Genomic DNA, 26,735 nt, shown 5'->3' on the forward strand with positions numbered 1-26,735 from the left:
AGATTGTTGATAAAAGTCACTATTGCTTTTCTATGATTATAAAAGTAATTTATATTTATGAAAATGTACACCATGCAAAAATGCCCAGTGTACATAATGACCTACTTCCTGCTAATGATACATTGCCTCTTCTAGATTTAATTCTATACACGTCGCAAGACTTTTTGGAAACTTGCTTTTTTCAGTCTTCAGTGTTTGTTGGAGACCTTGCCATGTGAGCAACCCAGAGATCCTCCTCAGTCTTAAAATTTGTTTTAGTAATAGCTACATGGTATTCCATTTTATCAATGGGAACTTTCATTTTACAACTTTTATTTTCAGAGGTGCACTTTTTTTAACGATACAAAATTTGAAATGATAGAGAAGCACAGAGAATAGTATCATAGAAAATTAGAGAGAATAATATATAATAATGTATCACCTAACATAAACAAATGGTAGCCTTTTCTATGTATCAGAAACTTCTTTTCTAAGAGTGGAGTTCTGTTGGGTGTTTGGGGGTAAATGCCTACTTTTTCTTGGAGATCAGGGGTCACTCAAACTCCTCCACACCCCACAGCCTCCCTAAGACAGTGCTGAGGTCTGAAACACCCCCCTCTCTTTTTAGGAGTCCAGAGTTAGCTCACAGCACCCCTTCCCTCACAGCAAACCTTGGGCTCTGCAAATAGACCACTATTTGTCATTTTCATGCAATGTGAAGCATTTATATGCCATTCATCCTTTCTTGAGGACACCATTTGCCTGAGATCTGCCCAGGAAGATCCTTCCAGTTGCCTCCACGAATATGCTTCCATTGTAAACTGAACCTGAGTTTCTTTACTTTAGAAACCGCATTTTCACTGAACTCTCCAGTCCTACTTTTGTTTGTGGAGTTAAGGCTTTGTCCCTGTTAAAAGGATTACTTGTGTGACTGAAGACCAGGTGGGCATGGCAGTGGAGATTAAACCTTCTGCATCCCAGAAATCACAGGATTTCGTTGGGATCTGCTTGGCACATACGCTGAGCCAGCACCAGTCCAGTTCTCAGAGAGCCACGTACGTAACTGTACCCAGTCAGTGTTTTCCACCAAAAGGACGCTCCATCTGAGAGCTTTACTATCTGACATTCTCTCTCCCCTTTCTTTGGTCTAGGTGGGTACAGATCATCTCTATGTGGCCTTATCCTTCATGGGACAAAGACTCCCCCATCCCACCCAGCCCCTGCCACCTCCACCCACACCCGCACCCACACCGAGGATCATAACCAAAATATGGGCACCTCAGAGGGAACTGACCAAATCGCAAAGTTGCCCAGGGGTTCTAACATGTGAGCAGAAGTGTTATAAGGTGAGGGTCAGGGAGGGGGAGAGGGTTTCTCTTCTTAACCCCCCACAACCCCACTTCCCTGTTTCAAGTGGAGCGATAACAAGTGGTAAAACAGTAGTTTGCATCAGTAGTTCACTTAATAGTGGCAGCAATAACAGAAATAATCACTTTTGTGGGGCCTCATAAGGGTCCAGAAGGTCAGGGGAGGGGATCTCACATCTGTTTTACGGGTGAAGAAGCCTCAGGCTCCAGGCTCTCACTTATATAAGGACTGAGCTGAGACTGAGGCCAGCCATCACACTCTCAAAGCCACCAGCAGAAGTGGTGGCAAAATCATGACCCTCCCTGGCAGCCGTCAGGTGACATGCCCTTGAAGGAACTGAATGACTGAGAGGGTTGAGAGGGGGCAGCAGAGAAAATGGACAATGTGTCTCCATTTTCTGCACACATGGACTAAGTTTATCTCCATTACCTGAGATTTTGAGGTCTGAGGGACTGGTTGGAGAACAAAGAAGGGGGATTCTGGGAAGGGCGGTAACAGTGATCTCACTGGAACTTCACCCAGAAGGGGGCTGGGAGGATGGTGGCAGATCAGCAGGCCCTTCCCACGTGGACAGCTGCCATTGGGTGACCTCAGGTGGAGCCACTAGGATGGCGTGGGAAAGTCTAGAAGGAGTAGGCAACCAAGCTCACTTCCCCAGTTATCTTGTTCACTTCCAGCCTTCACACTTTAAGAGAAGCAGAGACAAGTGGAAGCACAATGGAACATGATGGGGTGAAGAGCGGGAAGACTGTGGCAAGCTGGCTAGCCATGTATCTCCGTGGGACACAGTCAGAGAATCTGTCAAGGACCAGGCTCGGGTGAATGCTGTGGTCGGCAGTGGGCAGTCGTCCGAGAGGACTCCTGGAGGAGGGGGGATCGAATTGAGCCTGAAATGACAGTCAGCTGTGGACAGGACCACAGAAGGCAGGCAGATGTCAATGATGGGGAGAATGCCAGGGAGGCTAATAGAATGGCGATTGGCTGAGTTGGGGTGGGAAGGGTGAGGAAGAAATCCCCCAGCCCGGAGACAGGATTCTTTGGGGAGCCAATCCCTGGAGAGAGGCAGCTTCTAGGAGCCTAATTTATCAAGTGATGTTAATCATTTAAAGAGGTTCATATGCTTGAGTCAGCAAAGAAGCCATGTATACACACAACCATAAACATAAAAATGCCCCATGTACACAGAACCATAAACACAGAGAGGCCCCATGTACATGCAACCATGTACAGAGTGGTTATTTACACCTGGATGAACAAACAGGTGAGGTCCAGGGCCACAAATGTGACTCCTGTCTGGTCTCTAAAAAGCCTGATGTGCCAGGTCAGAAATCACTCACAGACACAAGGGGGGACCACTTAGCGGTGGCTCAGGTCAAAAGCCCCACCTGGGGGCTTGCCAATCGCCACTCCCTCAGGGCTGCAAGTGGTTTGGATTTGCGACTCCCAGGGCAGATGAGCCAAGGGAAGAGGCCCCCATGGCTCCACAGTCAACTGAGCTTCTCGGGGTGAGAACCCAACAGCCGAGTGGCCCCCGAGAGCAAATGGCAGTGGCTTCCTTTTGAGATGATGTATGTGGATCATTTCTTGGTCCTACCACTGCACTGTAGTACGGCTTTTGGCAAGCTACTTAACCTCCTAGAGGCTCAGTTTCTCCATCCCTAAAATGGGAATCGTAATGGTGGTTACCACTCAGAGTTTTGCAGATTAAAATAACAGACGTAAAGCACTGAGCTCAGTTTCTGATGTGCAAGTGTTCAGAATTCCCAGCTGCAGTTATTGTTTTCGTTAGGAGCATCTGCTTGTCTCAAGTTTACTGCGATCGAAACAAAAGACCACCCAGGAGGCAGTTTATCCTGTGGCCAGCTTTGCAAAGTTCAGCATCACTCCAGAGCCAGGAAAACTGGTTTGTCTCGAGCGATTCATTCTGGGCAAGCAGAGACAGACCTTCCCCAGAGCAGGAGTGTCCCTGGACTTCCTCTCCTTCCTGGTTCAGGCCAGGCTCCTGTGGACAGGGACAAAGGTCACGCCTTATCTGGCTGCCTCTGGAACAAGCGAGTCTATCAGCTTTATGTTGGGACCCTGGGCCTCTACTCCAATCTCCCATGGCTCGCAGCTTACTGGGAGCTGTTGGAGTGCTGTGCCCTGGCTATTGTCCCTGTAGACATGTCAGGCAGTGTGATGACAGGGACCTGCTTTGGGAAGCCCTGACATCATCCCCCGGCTATGCCCACAGGGCTGGCTTTGGGCATTAGCCCCTTGGGGATCTTACCCTGGCGACACAGAGTTTCCCTTTCCCTCTTGGAAGTGATGAGAGAATGACTCAATTGTACTTTCCTGTGCATAAACATTTCAAATTCCAAGATTAAAGTGAGATAATCGATTCCTCGGTACCTTTCTGCCAGGACCCACACACCAAGGGCTGGAAAGCACGAAGTGGAATGTGAAATTGGACCTCGCTTGCTTATCTTCGGCAAGCCTGAGCAGCACACTGCATGAGAGCTGTTTTAATTCAGACCCTCTCCTGGCAGCCTCCTGGAAGAGATGGAAGCATAGCTCACTTCCAAAGGGAGGTGATCCATGTGGAAGTGGCTATAGTTGAAATGTGGCTCTTGCCTACAGAGAAGTCAGTGCACTGAAGACACCACAGTTTATAGAGGACGATTCATTGTCCAACAAAGACAGAACCCAGTGCTCTTGAAGGGGATGGGGTGCCTTTATTATGAAAACAGATGTCAGTGGATGTTTGGAGGAACGAGGATTCCTTTTCTGCAGATTCTTGGCACTTTAGAAATTTGCCTTAAGTCTCTAGATACATCCTGATCCTAGGACCACATGAGTCAGGAGAGGTGGTTGATCTACAGAAGTACTTGCCTTCTATGAGCTCTGGAGGCTAATTCTCTAGGAATGAAAATGATCAGGTGTGTAAAGATGCTCATCTATGGGACCTCACCCCTGGCTCCATCAGGTGCCTAGGAACCACTCCCCAGCTGCAGGTGCCCCTGCCCAGATCTCAGTGGAGCCTGTGACCCTGCCAGTGGGCAGCAAAGGCCACCAGCAGGCCAGCTGCCTTCTCTCTGTGCCCATGCTCCTCCTTGCTTCTCCCACACTCTCCCCAAAAGCAACCGGCCTCAGCCCCAATTCTCTTTTCCCACTCCATTCCCAGAACCTTCCTCAGAAAAGCCTATTTCATGTATGACCCAGTGGGCTGGCTTCTTTTCCCGAAGGATCATTTACAGTTTGGAAATTATTTCTCACTGTGGAATGGTAGATGTTGTCCATGAGAAACTATGCCAAAGCAAACCTTTCCTCTTTAAAAGCAAAGGAAACTGTCTGACTTGGATCATGGTTATTGTCTATTTGCCTTAAAAAATGAATGATCAGAGAGGGTGAGACTCCCAGAGTCTCTGAAAAATGACTTAGTTCTTAGTAAACAAAAATCTGTTTTGTCCTGAAGTCTGAGCCTTAGAGATAAAGCAGAGCAAAGACCAGTGTAGGATCTTGTGGTGATGTGGGCAACAGTTGTAAATGGGTGACTTCTGGGCCAGCCGCTGGTGGACTAAAAGCATTGCTTTGTGTATTAAAGGGCTATGGGAATAAAAAGAAGTGATTTTCTTTCTAATGGGCTGTATATTCTGAATTACAGGTTCGGTTTTTTTTGTTTGTTTGTTTTGTTTTTGTAAGTAGCTGAAAAGGTGTCTGTGGATAAAGTGAAGGTTCCTGTGCCCAGGATTCTCACCTGGCCCTGGTTGGCTAGCTCACTACACACATGTTGGCAATGCATTGTTATTGACTCTGTAAGAGCTCTGCCCAGTGCTCTGGGTGACAGAGTGGCACGGATGCAAGGCTGCAGGAGAGCAGAGCAGAGGCTGGAGTGGTGGCAGCGCCGAGGACAGAGACTGGAACGGCTGTGTGGGCAGAGAGCCCAGAGGCAGAGACCAGCTTGCTGCATGCAGACTTGCTCTGAGTGAATGGGATGTTAGTGACTGACCTGCCACCGTGGAAATAAAGTTGGGAATAACCCTTTCACCCCAAGAACGTTCTACTGTCATTTCTTTGGTCACATTGAATCCATAGTGAACTTGCCCGGGGCTGAAACCCATTGACAAGACAGTGACTCAGGTGTTTGGGTGGCTGCCTGGTCCACACCAAGGAAAAGGTGAGGATGTGTGAGAAGCAGGGGTTTGTCTATGGGAGCTGAAGACCAGGATCCTTCCAGGGTTTGAAGTGCTGGGAAAGCCAGCTGGGATTCTGTTTCACTCAGGCAGAAGGCAGGCCTCTGGACAATAAACAGCTTCCCTGGTAGCTAAGGGATGCTCCCATCGAGTGAAGAAAATACTCAGATGGCCAGAGAGAGAAGGAAGGCTGGAGGAGGAGGCTCCCAGGGGTCTCTGTACCTGAGGGATCTTTAAGTAATATGACCCATTTGTAAGCAGCACAAGGCCATGCTGACTCGAGGATGTAATCTCTGTTCTCACATCCTTACTCCCTCATCACAGAGATTTGTTCTGTTCAGTATTCTGCCCTAAGAGAGTGGCTCTTAGTTACGATACTGTGATTTATAATAGGAAATACATAGTTGGTGTTGGCCCCCACTTCTGACACAGAGCTCTTAAAACTCTTGGGAACTTCTTACCTGCTGAGAGTCACAAAGGTGTCGTTTGTTATGTTAATGAGGCCACTTTTGGACCCCTTGCTTTAGGGTAGGGGTTGGTTGCCATGGGAACCAGCCAGGTGATTAGAGGGGTGGGGGCTGGAGACTGAATACAATCACCAGTGGCTGATGATTTTATCAATCAAACCTAGGTAATGGAGCCTCCATAAAAACCGGAAAGCTTCTGGGTTGGTGGACATGTGGAGGCCTGGGAGGAGAGGGGTGCCCCGAGAGGGCACGGAAGCTGTGTCCTGTCCCCGTATCTTGCCCTGTGCATCTCTTCCCCTGGCTGTTCCTGAGTTCTGTCCTTTCGTAATCAAGTAGTCATCTAGTGAGTAAATGGGTTCCTAGCTCTGTGAGTCAGTCTAACAAATTAATTAAACTCATTGAAGGCATCGTGGGAGCCTCTAATCAGCAGCTGGTTGGAGCACGGGTGACAGTTTGAGCTTCTGATTGTGGAGGGTGACCTTGTGGGACTGAACTCTTACTCTGTGCCATCTGATGCTATCTCTGGGCACACAGTGTCAAAATTAAGTGGAACTGTAGGACACCTGGCTGGTGTCCTGAGAATTGCCTGGGGGTGTGGGGGAAAAACCCTCACACACATTGGAACTGGCTGGTTTTCTATGAAGAGGAAATGGAATCAGGGGCCGTTTTGCTCTGAGATGTAGTCACAAGGAGGTCCAAGTCTCCTCTTGTGGAAGTTAAATCAGAAAGCCCTCTGTTCTTCCACATTATGTCATTCTAGTCCCATAAGCCTGTGTTTCCTACAGTGGGAATCTGTAAAATTCTACGTGACTCTGAAAATAAATGTGCTATCTGGAAGTGGGATTGTTAGCCAGTACCCCAAAGGAGAGGAAAGTCTGGGGGCCAAGTCCTGCTGTAGTCATTCTGCTGACTGTTAAGAGGGAGAGGTGGCATGTGGAATAGGAAGAAACATCCCCGAGCAGGGGCCAGCTCTCTGTAGAAAATATCTTTCCTGTGTTGGGAGAGGTTCTATATATTTTATTTTAGGGTTGGAGAATAGCTGGTCTTTAATAAAACCAAGAGAGAGGGAGGCAGTGACTGAGTATTCTGCTTGGAGCTTGGCAGAAACAAGAGAAACACAGCTGCAGAGAGAGCTGGACAGTGTAAACACATCTGGAAAGGCACGTGGACAGAGTAGGGGGAAATACGCAGACACAAGGAGAATGACACACAGTAGACCACAATCCCCGTGCCTCCCCTTCTCCAAGGGGAGATGGCTGACGACAAGAAGCGACTGCTAGAAGGGCGGGCTGGGCCATCCACACTGGAAGAGCTACTCAAACGGCTGTCTCCACACTTGTCTCTGAGCAACTCCTCTGTCATTACGGCATTTCCTATGATGCCATCACCCTGCCCAGAAAAGCTCATGCACATTGAAAGATCACTGCTAAAGAGGCTGATGTGTTGAACCCAGGTGCTAATTCCCCACTACTGGTGCCTGCCTGTGGACTTCCCATGGATTAGGTTAGCGTCTATCCTCCACTTCTTTCTGTAGCCCTTCCTTCTCTTTATTCTTGACACATACCCTGCTTCAATCTTAACTACTACTGCCTGAGAGCCTCCCCCAACTCTTCTCTTTTTATTCATCCTCCATCCCATACCCAGCCCCAACCCTCTACTGGAAACTCTGTTCTCTGCACCCAGCACTGCCTGCATGATTACAGCACTCCTCACCTTTAATTATGACATAGAATTATTTATTATGTGTTTGGTTATTGTCTATGTCTCTGGCATAGAATATAAGCTCTCTTGAAGCAGAAATCTTTGTACATTTTGTTCACTGATATACCCTAAGCACTTAGAATAGTGTCTGACATAGAAGATACTCCATATTAAATGAAGAAATTAGGAAATAGAAGGACAATCTTATCTAGTCCACCAGATTAAGTCACTGTGTACACTAAAGTCTCGGAAGTCTACAGCTCCAGCCCAGTACTCTTTTCTGCGTTCTAGTTCCGTAGAACCCTCTGCGTCCTTAATCCTGGCCCCTGGTTTTCCTGTGGGCTCTCAAATCCAACAGTTGAAAGAAGAATGCATTGCTCCCCAAATCTGATCTCCTCATGGCTCCTATCTTGACAAATGGCAACCATTTTACCCACTTTCCCCAGAGAGAAGCTTAGGTGTGATCCTTGACTCTTCTCTTTGTCTCAATTGATATATTCTACTGATGATCTAATTATGCAAAATCTATATCCTCTCAGACCCTCTTTTTCCCATCCCCACAGCCATGACTTGCTCAGAGTCATGTTGGACGGTAATCAACACGTTGAGCAGTCTCCTCATAGAGCTCTCTGATTCGATTCTGTTTCTCTTGAGTTTACTTCACGAGACATAAATTTCTGCTAAGCTGCTGAAATTTTGTGGTTTTTCAGCAGCTACCATCATCTCAACTAATAATTAAATAGATGCACAATCTCAAATAAAACATTAGTCATTTCTAGGATAAAAATAATCTTCATAGGCTTTTTTCTAGAAATGTGAGGTGATTAGGAAAGAGCAATACCACCACATATAAGGTCAAAGAAGAAAATCTATGCCATCATTTTTTATCATGTGAAAGCATTTTAAAAGCTCAGCATCCATCTTACGATCTACTCTTAGTGGAAGAGGATGTAAAAATTCTTCCTTGGAATATCTACCTATACCAAAAGCTTATATCGTATAAAGGAAAATGACTAGAGAAGTTCCCATTTATGAGAGAAACAAAACAAAAATAAATGTTATCATCAAAATAACATAAAAACATAATGTATACATAACAACAAAATACTGGCTTTGAAGCACTAGCAAAGTACCAGTAATAATTTTCTACTAAGTAATGTATTAATAAATATTAAATTATACAATAATTTTTGCATAGTATAAATTATGTGTGCTTTATATAATTCATACTTATAATTTTATGTGATATACATCTACATGACATAAATATTTACATAAAATAAAATACATATTATATTTGTATAATATGGTATATTGTAATTTATATAAAATTATATAATTTACAACTATAAATTTGTAGTATATAATTTATAAATAAAACATGAAAATTATGTACCACTTCTATGTTATGCATATACTATATATAATTTTTTAAATGATATTAATTATATCAGTCAGTGTACCAAGGCAGAAAAAAGCTGAAGCAGGAGGCAAATTTTCATTATTTGCAGACAATACCATTGTACACCTAGACAATCTAAGATAAACTGACAAATGCCTAGAACTATTATGAAAATCTTCAAGGGTACAAAATAAATATACAAAATTAATAGGTTTCCTATATGTCAGCAATAATTGGTATGACTTTACTTGGAAAAAAAAAACCTTACAAGAGAAATCAAAGAAGACTTGACAAGGTGGGGAGACGTATTGTATTTCTGCCTCCGAGGAATTAATGTATTTTAAACCTATGAATTCAGCACAAATTAATCCATAAATTCACTGCAATCCCAAACAAAATTCTAACAAGATTGGAATAGGGGTACGATAAACTGATTTTAGATTTCAGCCAGCACATACTTGTGAGAATAGCCAAGAAACATTACAAAGATCAAACAAATGTAAAGTATCTGTGAAGACAGACACTAAAACAAATTGTAAAATACATTGATAAAATTGTGGAAAAAAATAAATTATACCTGTCTTTTAAACCATGCACTAAAAGAATTTCATACACACAAAGGATTGCAATATACAAATGAAGTATATAAATGTTCGAAGACAGTATAGGTGAGTAACTATATTCTTGAGCTAGAAATGTTTTCAGTAAACGATACCAAACTAAGACACCAAAGATCAACAGACTTAACTACATAGAAATGAAAAACTGCTGTAGGTAAAACATGTGATACAACAGGGTGAAGGACAAACTGGCAAAAGATGTGTACTACCTGTGACAGAAGGAGGATCAGCATGTTTTTCTATATTAATAGCTTTTACAAAGCAGTGAGGGGAGCAAATACCTGGTAGGGAAAATAGGGAGAGCCACGAATTGCCAATGGAACAAAATTACATGGAAAAATATAATCTCACGATATATCAAAGAACACAAATGAAAACAAGATCTTTTGCCTATCATAGAAAAATTACTAGTGAATTTAGATGCATGGAATAGAACATTTGAAACAAACATGAGACGGTTGATGGACATCTTTTCCTGTCTCAGATCTGGTTGGAGTGGAGATAGGACAGGGCTGAGTAGGCTAGTACAAATTCAAAGGCACAGGGTTTTTAGTGTGGAGAGAGAGAATAAAGAAGAGGGGAAACCTCAATGGGCTATATAGTAGGTGATGATGGGTGAGCACATCGTCTCGCCCCGAGTCCCTATTTTCATATTTACAAGTTCCCAATACGAAATCCATGTGGCTTTGGAATAGCTGGGTGACAGCATGCCATCTGTTCTAATTACCTTTCATGGCCTCTTTCACAGCAGCATCGACAGGGAGGATGCTCTTCTCCACCAGCTCCAGGGGCCCTGGCCGGAGGGCAATTTTTTCACTGAGATCATCTGCGAGTCGGGCTCTTTTCAGCTTCATCTGAGCAGTTGGAATGGACCTCTCTGGAGTGGAGGCTGAAAGGTTTAAATGAAAAGGATCAGTTCTAGAATTTGATTTTTTCTTTTGTAACCAAAACACATTGTATTCTACTGTCTTAATAATTTTTCAATGCAATCATCATCATTTCACATGGATTAGCAGCGAAGACTAGACACTTCCAAATAAAGGCAAAGAGTCAGGTGTGTGGCAAAGAGAAACTTGCTTGGCAAGGGTTTTTGAAAAAAAAGTGTGATTTGGCGATCTGGAAGCAAACAGTCTACGGGGCCTATGTGGCTTGCTGACCCCAAGCTGTGCAAGACCCTGATGCGCAACCTGTATGTATGTTCTGCATGGGCTGAGCCTACCATAAATATTATCCATTATTATAATTAGCTATAGTAGTATGACTTCTTAAGAGTTTTATACTTGGTAATATTGACTGATTCAAATGTCCATGTCAATTATTAAAGAAAAAACATTCTTTGGAATAGCTCTTCAATTAAACAGAGGGATTTTAAAAATGGGATTTACCTAACAGCTTCTCATCCTTTGGAGGGTGAGAAAGGTCACAAGCAGAGCCCCAGATCACCCCTCTATCCTTCTGTTGGTTAGGCCCTGGCTCAGGCCCATGAAGAACCCAGGGGAGAATCTCACCTGCCAGGGTTTGGAGTGACCCAGAACAGTAAGTTCATGTGCAAGAGGGGTTCACAGCTTTACTCTCAACTTTGCCAGTTGAGAAGGTGAGGTTTTTGTGGACAAACCTCCTGGCCCCATTGCCCTATTATTATCAGCCTGCTCACCCTGGCCTAGTGTCTGGCAGCTGACTAGCAACTTCCACACAGGACCTGTCTAGGGATGTGTAGTTGCAACCGGTCAGACCTGTCTAGAAGCTGCATCTGCAAAGCACAGGATGTGACATATTCCAAACCAAAGAATAGGAGTGCCTCTGCCTAAATCCTCTCCAAGCCACCCTGCAGGGCATCATGGGGCCTTGCTGGACCTCCAGCCTTGGGAGTCTTTCTGATTCCTCCTTGTACACCAACACAGGATTGATCTTCAGAAAACACTCTTTTCTTGCACCTCCCCCTAAAAGATGCTCCTCTCCATCTAAGTCTCTCAGTCCATTTTGCAAATTTGCCACAAACTAAATCGCCCCCACTAGTGACCTGAGATTCTCCATCCCCAACTGCCACTCCAATGAGCTTTGTTTCCTCCCCTCTGCCCCTCAGTCTTGCTGAGTTGGCTCTGTACATTTGCACAGTGAGCATCCCCACCGAAGGGTGCTGCCTGCCTTCTCCCCACCACCAATACTCTACTCTGCTGCCAGGTCTCAGCAGAAAGCCTCTTCCCTCCTCCTGTTCTGATAAATCCCTTTGTTATGACTGCCTCTAGCCATTGCAAACATTGGTCCTTACTCTCACATGGCTGCTTCTGAAATTAAAACAATGGACCCTTGGAGGGAAGGGATCATTTTGCATCTAGCAGATCCTTGGTGCTCCAGAGCATGAATTTCCAGTTTCTCTTTGGGAGAAAACAGGATCACCAGAGACACACCTCTGTACTGGGGCCACTGTGGTTCACAACCAGACATTTTAACTCAAGACCGTAATGATGTAACAAATAGTATTTCTTATGCTTGTTTGATTATAGTATTACTATGCTATAGTCACTGTTTTAAGTGTGAGAAGAGCTAAAACAGTATAGAAAAGGAAGTGAAAGCACTGGGAAATTCCCCACTAAGGATCAACTATTTTTAATAGGTGGGTGTCTTTCTTTCTTAATTATATTAATCATGAGTGCTCTAGATTTCATCACCGAATCTGAGTGTAAATACAGTTTATGTACATATTTTTTCTCTCTGGAATTTGACTGTCACTGTAATTTTGCTTTCTGGTCTTCTTCACCAAACATCACCTGGTAAGTCTTTTCTTATTAAATCATTTTTCTTTTAAAGGCTTAGTTGCAATGGTTGCCAGGTATTCAATCATATGGATGATGCATAATTTTTTCAACCAATCCCCGATTGTTGGACATTTCACTGTCTTCAATGTTTTGCCATCTAAAGTAATGCCATGATAAATATCATTGTACCTAAGTCTTTGTATATCTGATTTTTTTCCTTCAGTAAAATGCTAGGAATTTATTAGAGCTGAAGGATGGACACATTTTAAAGGAATTCAATATATGCTGGACATTCCCTTTGTGCTCATAGAGAGTTAGGACATGGCAGAGCTAAGTTTGGAACCTAGTCCGACACTTTCTTAGCCACTATCTGGCTTCCCAATTTGATTGTTTACACGTGCTAGAATGACTAGATCTATTTCTGCTCAAAACCACCACTTTCTGATGGCAGGGGACACTTTTTAAGAGGACTTGGCAGCTGTATAGAGACAAAGAACTCTGGCACAATGGCCCACCATTCCATGGCATCCTAGTTTGGGGATTTCGTGAAACCTTACCTTGGAGTATGTGCATATTAACCAAGTTAGCACGGTTGGGCCTGTTTCTGACCTTGCGCTTTAAGGTGTCTTCAGTCTGTAAGCACAAACACAGAATAAATTCTGCTATTGACCTCGTACCATTGACTCACCTAGTTTTAACTTTAAAATAAGCCTGATTTCTCTCAAAGGAGAAAAGTATTGTATTCATTTCATAGCAAATGGAACATGCAAGTATCCCTGGTCACCTACATTTTGACAGAAGAATGCTTACAAAAGCCTCTCTAGGAATTTTTGGATGGAAAAATAAGATAAAGAGGTAAAAAACTTGGGTCCACGTCAGGGCTAAAAACAAGCATGGAAAGGCTGATAAAATATTAGTAAAACTGTGGTATTACTAAGCTGCTTGTATTATATAATCAACCCTATGCTGTTGGCTCTTAAAACAGCCACAAAATTCATCAGGGTTAGAGATGAAACATAACCCAAGTCCACCTAGTATGACATGACAACATAATGCCCTCCTGCTATTTGCCAGATCTCTGCCTTAGGACATGTGACAGTGTAAAGCCTGCCACCAAAACCCACCATGAGTTGGAAGGACACTTGGAGATAGATTATTTACTGAGTCTCATCATCTTCCTGCTGATGGAGCTCTCTGAGGGGTGACGTGGGCTGTGGCAGGGCCGTGACTGTCCCTGATCTCTAGTTCTGGGTTTTTATTCCATTGTATTGGATCTCCTATTCGGCCCCTGAGAGGGACCTGGGGATCACTCCAGTTCTGATAAAAGACAGTTATTCTTCTTACAGTAGGAACCACAGCTTCACTGAGCTGGGCTCCTTTCTTCACCCACAAAATAGCTGCAAGACTAGAACTCTTAGAATATCAATCCCAGAAGAAAAACATCTCTTTTTTCATTCTCTCCTCATTTATTGCTTGCTAAACAGTATTATTGATAAGTTCAGGTAGAAGAGATTTGCTGTGAAGGTACAGAGTATATGCAACTTCCCACCCACCCCCAAATGCTAAAAAACCCCAGAAACAGAAAGAGAAATAAACTCCATGCTTTTTGCCTTTAAATAACTGCAAATAAGCTGTATATCCATGGAGCCTACCTTCCCATTGAACTGGATTTTCAAAAATCTGATTATCGCTAAGAAAGGATGGTAATGAAAGACAAGACAGCTTGCAAAGGAAATTTACTTCCCTTTTCAAAGCCTCTTTGACTTCTACCCCATCCTTGCTGTGACCCTCCAACAGGAGAAAATTAAGGGAATGTTAATTTTAAGTTAGAAAAAAGCGGTTTCAAACCTAATGTGGTTGATCTCACTACCACAGTTTTCAGTCCATGGAGTAAGATTCCATACAGTGACAGGGAACCGGCCCATTGGTTGAGTTTGTTGTAGAAATTCTACCTGCTCTAGCCAAAACTTAGCATTCAGAGATCCATACCCTGGCATCTAAGTTCAAAAAGAGGGCTGTGCGCAAAAAATTACCTTGTCACTATCCAAATGTTTTCTTTGCTCATTGAATTCAGTTGGATTTTTCAGTGCTGCAACAGAAAGACAAAGTCGTGAGCAGAGGCGGGTTTCGGGGTGCTGAGCAGCCTGGTGGCATTTGCCAGTGAGCTTGATGAGCTGTGCACGGTATGGCCGTGTTCGCCTTTATTAGGCCACAAGCAATTGAAGAGGAAAGAACTAAAGGATGCCAGCTTCCCTGAAGCCAAAGGATGCAGGGGAAGGTGGAATTTAGGCCTAAAACCGGAGGAGCAGCAGAGGCAGAATATGAAGCAGGAAGAGAAGAGGCAGAGACGGGCATTCCAAGCTCCTGAGGAAATGCAGGGGCCTGTGGAAAACCGGGAGCAGAGGTAATGCTCTGGTTTAAGGGGAAGGGGTATCCTGGGGTGGCTAACGTCCTCTTTGACTTTGCTCTGCTCTTGAGTGCAGAAGTCTGGGTGGAGGTTGTGGTCTCTGGGGGTGGGGTAGGGTGGTGGGGGGCTGTGTCCCAGGTTGCAGGGAGGGTCTTGTACTTTTGGATGAAGTTGGTAGCTGGTAGGGCAGAAACATGCAGCTAAGGGTGCTGAGTGAGAAGCACAGAGTCAGACTTTGAGGGCTGGAAGGGACCTTGGAGAAGGTGAAATAGAACTGCAACCCTGAACTGAATGGAGAAACTGAGGTCCACAGCAAGGGGTTGACTTGCCCAGGGTCACACACAGTTAGGGCTAAGAGCCAAGGTCCTCTGACAACCTAACTTCCTTCTCGGTGTCATGTTCAAAATGTTAAGAGCCAGTGGACAGAGGCACTGGTTGGTCACAGTGCACAGCAGCCCGGACCACATGCTTCCCGGCTACTCCCTGCTGTTCCCTGTGCTTCCTCCTCACTGTTGCAGGGTACCTCTTCCCCAGGGCCATTGATTTAGTGACCTCTTTTGACTCAGCAAAGATGCAGAACATCATTCAGCAAAATACTACATTTGTTATGCGTTTTCCTGATACCCTGGAACAATCGCAATCAGGAGCCACAATCACTTTTCCTTAAAAGTGATGAGGTTGGTTGAGAAGAGGTTACAAAATCATACTGAATACTTTTCTGAATTGTCAGTCTGGACCAGTTGATAAATCACATGATCCAGAGATCTAATATTATTCTAACAGATGGCCATTTGTAAGCTGCAGGCAATGAACTATTCTTTCAGACTTTGGCCAGCATAAAAAATTGGGTTTCTGACCAGACTGGCACTTGAGGCTGTGTGTGCATGGGTGTGAGCATGTAAGCCTTATTCAGCTCTTACGATCAAACTAAATTTGAGCACAGTTTTCAGAAGGCCTTGCTGGACCTCAAGTAAACTCCACTATAGAGGTGGCTGGTCCACCATGTTCTCCTCTTTGAGGACACTGCTTGGAAGCTACCAAGACACTCTCTCTAAATCCCGCTGCCTCACGCCAACATGAACAATGTTGGGCAAAAGAACCCACAGAATAGTCCTAGCTGGTTGCCTTGTGGTGAGTGCACTGGACAGGCACCTCTCTCCTCCTTTTAGCAGAGATTAAAAGGCTTCCCTTCCTACAGAAAAAAAAATGGAAAATGTTGCTTGAAACCAGATTTCTCATTGACCTTACCCAGTTTCTCTTTGCTGCCTTCACTTTTCAAATGTGCTGGCTTCTCTGCAAAACCTGCCATTTCAAATGCCCCTCCCACCCCCCACTTGTCCCCACTCAGTGACTGAGAAGTCACCTGGGGAAATGTGCAGCTCTACCGAATCGCTCATGCATTCTCTCTGACTCGGGTTGGCCATCCTTCGTGCGGAGGCTTGCCTTTCCTGCAGTTGGTCATGGTGGCAATGTATACTGATGGAGTTCCGAAAGCAACTCCCATTTCCCCAGGCAACCAGATTCTACAAATGTGCTTGAAGAGCATGGGGCCCTGGTGAATCTGTGCAATCTGAACCGATAGGTCTTTGCCTCTGCCGGACAGCACGGTGGTTGCCTCATCAGGCATTATATGTTGTTGTGGTTAATCACTTACACAATCCAGAAAAGAAATTGATCTTCATGTGGCCTTACTAAATGGTTAAAAAAAGTAACACATTCTTTTTCCTGACCCTAAGGGAACAGTATGACTCTCCCTTGAGAAATCACTCACATTTGGATCTCAGTTGGTTGTAATTGGGTTTAGGATTAGGAGGAATTTATCTGGCTCTTTAATTCTCATTAGCAAGTTTAATTGCTCTAAGAAGCATTGCATTTCCTGTACCTTAGCTTTGGGGGGCTGTAATTTGTCACTTCAAGGTGTTCACAAGTGCCCTGTGAAATGATTCACACAGTCCAGTTTCCTGATGCTAGGAACACAAAGGTCTTCTGGAACCTTCCACCACAGGGTGGGAGAAGCTATATCTGCTTAGCAAGAACTTGTGTGGAAGGCTGAAGAGGTCCACACACTGCATTTTACCACATGCTATGCTCCTCAGAGCTTGAGGGATGTCATGTGGGGGCAGAGGACCCTGCCATGGCCCTGTGACTGACATTCACCTCTTCTGTGACTCCCAGGAATGTGGGTTTTAGCAACCTCCCCTGAGGGCCAGGAAAGGCCGTAATGTACCCCCCTCCCAAGTTGACGTTTTGGAAAATACATAAAAGACCTCGTTTGCTGCTGGCCTTGGGAGTATCAAATGGCAAAATTTTGTATTTAAGGGACATTGACATTTAAGATTGAAAAGGAATTTGGAATCCTAAATTTAAAAAAAAGTCAGTGTGATTTTAAATTATAACATGGTTGTAATCTGTCAGCCACACATCTAACTCGTTCCCCCTGGAGGAAGATTAATCACTTCTCACAAGGGAATTCATGTTCTCGCCTCAGAGTTTAGTTACGGGCTATTCCTATTTCTGTCCCCACAGCTCTGGCTAATTTGGGTCAGCTGTGTGTATAAACATTTGCTTACTTAGAGCCCAGAGAAAGATCCCAAGATAAGAACATGCCTCCTGCAGGCCCCACTCTGGGCTCTGACCTCATGCCTCTAACAGGAGCCCAGAAAAAAGGAGAAAATAGGCTGTGGGGACACTGAGAAATCAGTGGGGGGTGAGGGGATGGATGGGTAGGGACCTGATTCGTCAGCACAGGGTGGGGGTCCTGGGCTTGGTGGCAGCTGTGGCCATGGAGGCAAGACTTTTCACACGGGGCCGCCCACTCCCAGTGTGGAGGAAGAGAACCCAGCTCCTTCAGTGTTACAGGTAAGAACCAAGAGGCAGAATCAAAGAACCTGCATCCTGGGACAGTAGCTGGAGCGGTGGTTCTCAAAGTGTGGCCCCCCGACCAGCATCTCGGCGTCCCCTGGGGACTTGTTGGAGATGCCCACTGTCAGGCCCCAGCCCAGGCCCAAGGATCTGACGCTCTGCGGGTGGGACCCAGGGATCAGTTTTTTAATCAGCCCTCTTGATGATTCTGATGTACAAGTTTAAGAACCACTGTTCTGGAGTTGAGGAGGCCAGTGGGTCCTGATCTAGGGTCCTTGGGAATCTAGTTCAAAAAGGGAGTGATGGATTGCTAGGAGGGCATTTCAGCTTTCAGAAAGCTGAAGGCAAAGAGTACGTGTGCCCAGAGAAAGACTGCTCAGGCTGGTGGAACTGTCCCCTTCCACTGTGGCTGCCTAGGATCATAACCAACTTGCTTTTGTAATGGTTGTTCTCATCAAAAAGCACTGGCTGGTAAGTTTAAATGTCATTAATAATTAAAAATAGATTTATGGATAAATAATTCATGAATGTAAGATTCTTTTGGGGGAAGGCAAAGCTATCGCAGGCATAGGATCAATAGCAGTCGGGGGTATAGTGAAAGACGTCCTGGGTGACTAAAAATCTGGGAACTGTCCATTTGGGCTCAGTTCTCACTTTGTCATTTATCTTTGATATAACTCCAAACAAGTCTAATCTTCTTCCTGAGCTCTCAGCTTCCCACTTATATAATAGGCTTAGTAAAGATTGTATACCCTTTGCCTCGCTTTTAAAGACAAATTTCATCACTCATATTTTTCTTCCAAGCAAATGGATACATGCCATGCGTAGGTGATAATGCCTTGGAAATTGCATTCACGCTTTAGACTGGCAATAAATTGCCTATTCAGTACCCAAATGATAGTCTTAGGGGTCTGAAAATAGTGTAGCTTTGTGATACTTAAGACCTGACTTGCATACATTTGATGCAACATACATGCATACTTTGGAATTTCTCAGGAAAAGAATACAAGGGCAAATTCAAAGTATGCCTGTATTTACTGGCTTACTAGTTTCTAAGGAATAAGGAACCAGAAAATTGAAGGTAAGGGGGGCACAGGAGCGTAGGGATTTAGGATTGTTGACCCCAGTGGGCTTGCCATGAAAACCCGGGGTGCCTTATCCTATCTCTGAATTTGAGATGTTAGCAGGAAGGAAGAGGCGGACAGATCAAAACCCTTGTGCCGTGTTCTGCTCAGACAGCCAACAGTGTGTGGTAGGGTGCTGTGGAGAGAAGCCAAGTCACAGGGACGCACTGAGAGAAGGAAGGCAGGCTTCGCCTCGTCCGCTTCTCAAAGCTATCATGAAGCTGCGTGTGCTGTGGTGCAGGAATGGCCCCAGCCATTCTTCTTGCTATTCAGGAGAAGTATCACAGAATTCAGGGATTTACCAAGGCTTTGCAGTAAGTATGTGGCTGCTGTGGCTTGGATTAGTCTGCAAAACAAATAAAGGCAGCACCATTCATAGACAGCTCATCGTATCTTTAAATCCATTTACATTGATCAGATCATGAACCAAGCTGCCAGGCTTTCTCCAAGTCTCTGTGGGGAAGTCATGGCCTCTCTGGGCTTCTGGTCCTCTATAATCCATTTTGGTTCTCTAATCTCATTTTCTGTGTTCCAGAATAATCTAAGTGTCCCCTCCTCTCTCCCCTGGGTTCCTATCGGTTAGCAGAGGGAGAGGGAAAGAGAAAGTAATTTCTTTCCCTCTGTGATCTCAGATACTCACTCCCATGCAGTGGTGTGACATAGTCCAATATTCTTAATAAGGACAATGAAGCAGGGGCGACGCGGGGCCCCCTCTAGACTGTGTGCTCTTTGAAACCTAGTTCCACAAGGCCTTCCTCACAGCAGATGGTCAAAATATTTACCGAACTGCTCATGGCCATTTAATGAATCTAATCCACATAGTTGACCATCCTTCTGCACTAAGGCTTCCGAACTGGTTGGAATAAAATGTTGTTGCTTAAGATTCTACCCAGGAGAGTGAGGCCCAGGGAAACAAACAGAGTGGAGAAAACTCGCATGAGCAATGTGAACAGCTCCAAGCTCCACAGATCCATGAAAGGAGGAGCTGGGCTCTGTCCTAAAGCCATGGGAAAATGGAGACCCTTGAAGCCTCATTGCAGCTTTGAGCCCTAAAGGGAGGGCAGTGAAGCCTTCTCTTTGAATTCGAGGTGATGATGGCAAAGTAGGCATTTTGAGATTCAGAGGTGGAGTTTTGGGGAGAAGTCCAAGCAATACATTATTAAAGTAATAGTTCTAAGTTAACTTGGGGAGGCTATGTCACTAGGATTCCATGACTTTTGAGAATGTGAACTCTACAGCTCATCTTACACACATGAAACAATCTTAGAATGTGGCCTGGGCCCATGCTCCTGGACTGAGAACATTTAACCCGTGAATCAAGTTGTGCTAGGGCCTCAGAGCCCTGCCCTTCCTGACTAAATTCAAAGAACAATCCCTTCAAATTCATTCAGAGAACCTGGAGGCAAAAATCCTAAATCCCTGAGGTACACAAATATAAAATAAGTAAATGCTTCACAGAAGCGATTCAGGGAGATTATAAAAAGAATTTTTTCTGTACTGTTGGTTACACATCAGCAACTTCAAAACTTGCAGGATGCGTGCTCAAGAGGAAGGAAGGAGTTAAATTCAGTCCATTTGGACTAGTTTCACCAGTCACCTGAGAATTACAGGTGGTTCTATTCACTGGAGTCAGTGGGAGGGGAGAAACCCTATAATTTAATCATCAATTTGGTGTGTAATTGAAGTGAGAGTCACCAGATAGCTAAGTCAGTGAAATTTTTCATTCACTCGTGGTCATGGTGAGGCATAGATTATGATGTAGTACCCCAAACCCCAAACCACCCTATTAAAACCATTAGTTTTCCCTCGACATTTTCTTATACATATATATATGATTTTCCCAAATTCCAACTGGGCAGTTTGGCTACAAAATGCTTGATGATAGAAACTTAAGCAAGTGCTTGTAAAGTTCAAGTGGTTCCTTTTGAACATATGAGAAAGGAACCATATGCAGGAGTCAGGAATCAAGGTCCTGGCCTGAGTTCTGCCACAGTAAAAGGGGTGGCATTTTTTTCTGGTGCTTTTTTTTTTCCTTCAGTGGGCTTTGCCCTTGAGATCTAACCTAATGTAAAACTCAAGACCAATTCTGCTGAAGGATAGCAGGTGTTTCCATGGACCAGCTAAAAATGGGAGTGCTATACAATGATAATAAGGATGCTTAATTCATGCGGCCATCAGCTTTCAATGCAGGCAATTTCATGGTAAATTTTACAGTTTGGGAGGAGGACTGCAGTTATTTCAAACTGTATGGATAAAATGAGATTACATTACTAATCTCACTGTGCGTGCATTTAAATTTTCACGGTGCACATTTGCAGAAAATAAGACCACATTGAGATGTGCCTTTGAGACATTCAAAAAATCTCTTAGGCCTCTTTAACCTCTGTTTCATGAACATTAAAGACAAGGGACTTGGGCTAGGCCAGAGGTTCTCAAAGTCTATTTTGGAGAGAACGAGCCCTCTGTGGAGGATATTCAAGGGAGTCTAGGAGAGATGAGGGGGCCTAAATAAATGAGGAAGAGGCCTCCACTCCTATCAGCCAGTATATATATACACACACCATATAAGATAACTTTAGCAATTAAAAAAATTGAACATCACAGAATTAGATGATCTCTGATAACTATTAGTTTTTCTGCCCTCCATGCTACCCTTTTCCTTCTTCCTTTCTGCTTCAAAAAATTCAAATAGTAGACTGAAGAAATAAAAAGTCCTCTTGGGGAATGTAACAAGTTCTACCTTGAATTATACTTATGTGTTTTTATTATCACATTTTCCCCTAAAATATGAAGTTTCTCCAAAGGACTGTCTTGCCCACTGTGGTCCCTACAGTGCCCAGCACACTGCCCTGCATATAGTCTGATTCATGATAAAATTGGTTGAATTTGACTGAATTAAAAGGACCCCAAGTCTCAGCAACTCTTACCTCTCCCAACTGGCTGCCTTTACACAGGAACCCTTAGATGCCTGAGTAAACACTCGTGGCTCTGCCCTGGGTTTGAATGTGTGTTTAATCTGTGAGCAGACTGAAGAACATATCCATCTCCATCACCAGTCTCTCTGCAAGTGAAGAGGCTCATCCAGGGTCTAGCTTTCTGAGAAGAACCAAGCCGTCTGTCTGGTCTGGCCCCCGCCTGCTGGGGCCTGGACATTTTCCACAACAAAATCTACCTTAGAAAGCCTGGTTGACAACATTGACAGACAGAAACTACACTAGTTGGGGTGAGCAATTAATAATGTAGGTAACTGCTAAATCGCTATGTTGTGTATTTGAAACCAATGTCATATTAGAATTCAACTATACTTGAATAAAAATATATCAAAAAAAGAAAGCCTAGGGGGAGGTGGCTGAAGACTGCAGAAAACTGACAATGCTTTACTATCTTTATAATTTTGCTGAATTAAAAATAAAAAAATCACTTCTTCACTCATAGGACTTTTTTTTTCCAGTTACTGTCCTAATGGTACAGTGGACTATGGAGGCAAAATTTTGGTCAAGCAGTGTTTCATTAATAAGTGCACTCTTTGCTTCTGGAAATCTTGGAGAACAAATATCGTATCCCTATAGGATCCTCCTCCACAAATGGACATTTAAGTTACACAGCTTATGTAGCGGTGTTATCTGAAAAGGTATCATAGGGTTCATTGCTCTCATCCAAATGCCAGATGCAAGATCCAGGCTCCAAGTATTTGAGCACATGGTTTGAACTTTAAATCACATAGGAGCAGTTTGAGCTGGCTGCAAGATGCTGAGCCTGCTATCACCTCCATTTTCCTTTCCAGAATTAAAGGTAAGAAACACCAGTGAGGGGATAGATTATGTTAATACCACTCCATTCACGTGCTCATCTAAATTTGAGGGCATGTGGTATAGGCTATGGTCCACTGAGTAGACCCTGGTGGATCTACAATCTGCTTTTAGTGAATAATTCTTCTGGATGATGGTTAAACAAATTAGATTCTATGCACTTGCAACAGAAAAAGACTGGCCTGGTGAGCTTCTAGAGAACATGTACTCATCTGCCCTGGAACCTGTAGACCTCTGGTCCCTCTGGTGTCTTTAGCACCTCTACTGGTGGCTGAAACAGGCCACACAGACTTGCTGTACATTTTGGTTAAGCAGCCTTCAAACTGCCAAGCTCACTGTTTCTTTTGTGCTTAGAAAACCTCCAGAAATGTCCCACTTTAAGGCCACAGGCTGTTTACTGTTTGTAGGACTTAGCCATGAACAAAGAGATATTTTTGAGTTACAGAGAAAAATGCCTGAAACATTCTTAATTCTAGGTTCAAAGCACAGATTTTAAAAAAAATTTTAGGCCTTGGGTCATAGGACTCCAATATTCCTAATTGCAGGACATTTTGTCAAGGAAAATTTCTGCTTATTGTTTGTTTGCTAAACTCTGAAGTAATAGTCATGACAGAGGTCTAGATTTCTGCAAGAGTCACTATGATCTGGATATTTTGTTATGAAAGAAAATTAGAAATTGTGACCTTAAAGAGCTTAAACTGTGACTTCATTCATCCGGGGCACACTTTCCTCTGTTTCTATAGATAACCAAGAGTTAGCTTTAATTGCTAACTTGGTAAGAAAATTTAAATATATCTTCTAAAAGATACGATAGATCTTCTTTGTTCCAAATTTTGGTCAGTAATTCATTATTATACCATTGATGTTAGAATGATATTGCTATTCAGTATTCCAGGAAGGGAGCACATGAAAACATCCATCTAATTGTGGACCCAAGTACCCAAACAGAAGTGAGACCTGGGAGGTGAGAAAAAGATTAGGCGATTGGTGTCTCTGGGAAGAGGAGTGAGTATATTCAATTCTCAAAATGAGTGAATTGCTTTTACTCCTGAAATTAAAGCCACCAGGTTGGAACTTTAGATACTAGCTATTTCATTAAAGGAAGCCCCTGTAAGAAGGACCTTTTGGGGCAGAACATCCACAGTCTGGGATTTCCGCTGACTGTCTATGAGGATCTTGGGAGACCAACCCATGGGCTTAGAGTAAATGCCCTCTGAGGTGCTTTCCAGCTCCCAGATCACATGGTCCCCTGGTGATGTATCCATAAATAGAGACGCAGCTACTCACATGGTATTAAGCCTTGGTGAGCCAGTTGTTCCTGGGTCCTTCTCTGTTGAAGTCGTAACTGCAAAACTTAGAAAAGGAAGCATTAGTTTGTGAGTTGAGCTAAATATGATTGCAATCACTTATATTTACATCATTCTTCTTTTGCATAGCTCTTCTCATTTTATTTTTAGAACAGCTCTGGAAGTTTGTGTGAGGTCAAACAAAAAAACATTTTTGTTTCTGTTGTGGGCATGGAGAAAGAAGGGTGAGGGGAGCCGAGGGGTGGCAAGGATTTGCAAGTTGGTAACAATCTGGGGTTAGGACGCTCGTCTCCTCTTTGAAGTGAATGTTATTTGCACAACACTGTGCTCCCTCTCTCCCCACTACACCACTTGGGAGATGAATACTATCAGCTTCTGCTGGGAATTTGCTCACTATTTCAAAAGGGGACACAGACTGATGAAGGGGTAGGTTTTGGAGTCTCACCTGGGTTCAAATCCATCTCTAGCCCTTTCATAGGTGGGTAACTCTGGGCAAGATGCTTAACCTTTCTGAGCCCCAGTTTTCTCATTTGCCAATGGGAACAACACCTACTTTGCAGTCACTATAAAGTCTGATAAAACAATGTATCCAAGTCACTTAAAAGAGGGAACAGCCCATAATAATTCATCAATAAATGGCAGCATAACAAAAATCTGGGATCCATTTGGAAATTCGCAGGACTATCAGAGTCATGCTTTGCTTAGAAAAATTGAAACACTGTACATTGTCCAAACTATACTCTATATTATAAAAATTTATGTTACTCTCCAGAGCACACATATATTCTATATATCATATACATATATACATATAACTAGTAACAGAATGGAGGGAAGAGGAGCAAAAGAGAAAAGGCAAGGGGAGTGACTTTCAAGTTTATTTAGTATTTCAGAGTGAGGTATCAGATCCACTGCAGTCACAAAATAAACTGAAAGTTAGATTATGGAGAAAGATAATTTTTAAAATGTTGCTGTGGTTTTGACTTGGAGCCTCATCAACCTTCTTTGGGAGAGATTATTGCTGTTGAATTGTTTTTAATTACTTTCCCTCACTAGACTACACTTCACTGAATAGCCTCATGTAACTCCATGTTAGGACTGGACAATAGAGAGGACAGAATTATTTTACTTTGTGGATGAATGAAAATGATATGAGAGTTTGTTATTTAAGCCCTCCTTCAGATCAATCCCCACCCCTACTAACAAAAACCTGAACAAAATACAAAAAAATGGATACCTAATGATTCTGAACTGAAAACAAAATCAGGCAGATTGTATAGGGGAGTTCAAACTTGGATAAGTGACTTGCATGAGGGTGAATTTCCCATCTGGGGGATAACTGAGGGTGGCCTCAGTCATGAAGTGGTGAGTCATGGGTGACTAAAGCCCCAACAGAAAACCTGCTCAATTTTCTGACTAGAAGGATCAGGGAAAAATACCCAGACCACCATGGCTGACCACCAGAAACTGAGGGGGAAACATGCAGGAGAGAGAGCTGAGAAGGAAGCGGTCCCCTAACTGTGTATGAATCCTCACAAGTTTCAGGTTGATCCCTTCATGAAGTTTCCATGGGACAGACTCAACATCGCACAGCCAAGGTTTAAAATCAAACCTAAAATTTGAACCTCTGTGCACATCGGCAAGAGAGGGCTTCAAGTTCATATCTGACTGAGTTTATCGCATGCTAAAACACAAAACATGAGCATTCTCCACAGCACTGTAAAAGGGCTTAGTCTACAGAACATGAGACTCACAATGTCCAGGGTCTAAAATTAATATACACACAAAGAACCAGGAAAGTGTGACCGATTCTAAATGGAAAAGATGATTGACTGATGCTAGGTTTGGGATGACCCAGATATTGGTATTATCAGACAAGGACTTAAAGTAGTTATTTTCAACTATTTTCAGTGAAGTAAAAGAAACCTACTTGAAATGAGTGAAAAGATAGGAAATCTCAGCAGCAAAATACAGCACACCAGAAGATGCCAAATAAAAATGTTAAAATCTAATGGCAGTATACCTGAAATAAAAACAAAACAAAACATTGCATGAGCTTAACAGAAGGATTAATATCAGAGGACTGAATTAGTAAACTTGAACAGAGATCAAGCTGAAGAAGAGAGAGAAAAATGATGAAGATATGGACAAAGCCTCAGGAACCTGTCCATAATATCAGAAAGTTTAACATCAGACCATTAGAACCCAGAAAGAGAGGGCAGGAATAAACAATGGCCCAGAACTCCCCATATTTGCTGAAAGATATACATTTACAGATTCAAAAAGTTCAACAAATCCAGAATCAGACATAGTCACAGAGTACCACATTTCGATACATCATAATCCAGTGGCTGAAAACAAAAGACACAGAGAAAATCTTGAAAGCAGTCAGGGAAAAACAACCCATTATATAAAGGGAAACACTGATGTGAATAGTCACAGATGTCCCATCAGGAGCCACAGCAGCGAGGAGACAAAACAAAAACAAAATCCCAAACAAGACAGAACAGAAAGTGTCAGCTCAGCATCAAAAAATGTCCTCTAGGAATGAAGGCGAGATAAACATATGTCAGACAAAGGAAAAATAAGATAATTTGCTGCCAGTCGACTTTGCTATGAGAAATGCTTAAGGAAATTCTTCAGGCTGAAGGGAAGAAGGAAACGTGTATAGTCAGGAATGACTAAAGAGGATCAAAAAAGTTAACTATCTGGGTCAATATGCAAATTTTTTCTCTTCCCTCTTAAGTTTTTAAAAATTTAT

The 26,735-nt window shown here is 43.4% G+C and overlaps 1 protein-coding gene across 6 annotated transcripts in view; it reads right to left on the minus strand.

Moving 5' to 3' along the window:
• MYOCD (myocardin) overlaps nt 1-26,735 on the minus strand; it is a 95,055-nt gene that overhangs the window by 37,243 nt on the left and 31,077 nt on the right. For 2 of the 6 annotated variants that reach the window (XM_036920697.2, XM_036920696.2), the window contains exons 2-5: nt 23,955-24,020; nt 14,499-14,554; nt 13,023-13,098; nt 10,437-10,598 (exon numbers count right to left, since the gene is read on the minus strand). In XM_036920697.2, coding sequence (XP_036776592.2) covers nt 10,437-10,598; nt 13,023-13,098; nt 14,499-14,554; nt 23,955-24,020 — 360 coding nt within the window. Of the gene's footprint in view, nt 1-10,436; nt 10,599-13,022; nt 13,099-14,498; nt 14,555-19,026; nt 19,137-19,160; nt 19,205-23,954; nt 24,021-26,735 lie in introns of those variants that run through there. The other 4 variants (XM_036920700.2, XM_036920698.2, XM_036920701.2 and 1 more) reach the window with 4 other exon arrangements.

The sequence above is a fragment of the Manis pentadactyla genome, chromosome 4 (genome assembly GCF_030020395.1).
Source record: "Manis pentadactyla isolate mManPen7 chromosome 4, mManPen7.hap1, whole genome shotgun sequence".
In the NCBI taxonomy this organism is placed as follows: domain Eukaryota; kingdom Metazoa; phylum Chordata; class Mammalia; order Pholidota; family Manidae; genus Manis; species Manis pentadactyla.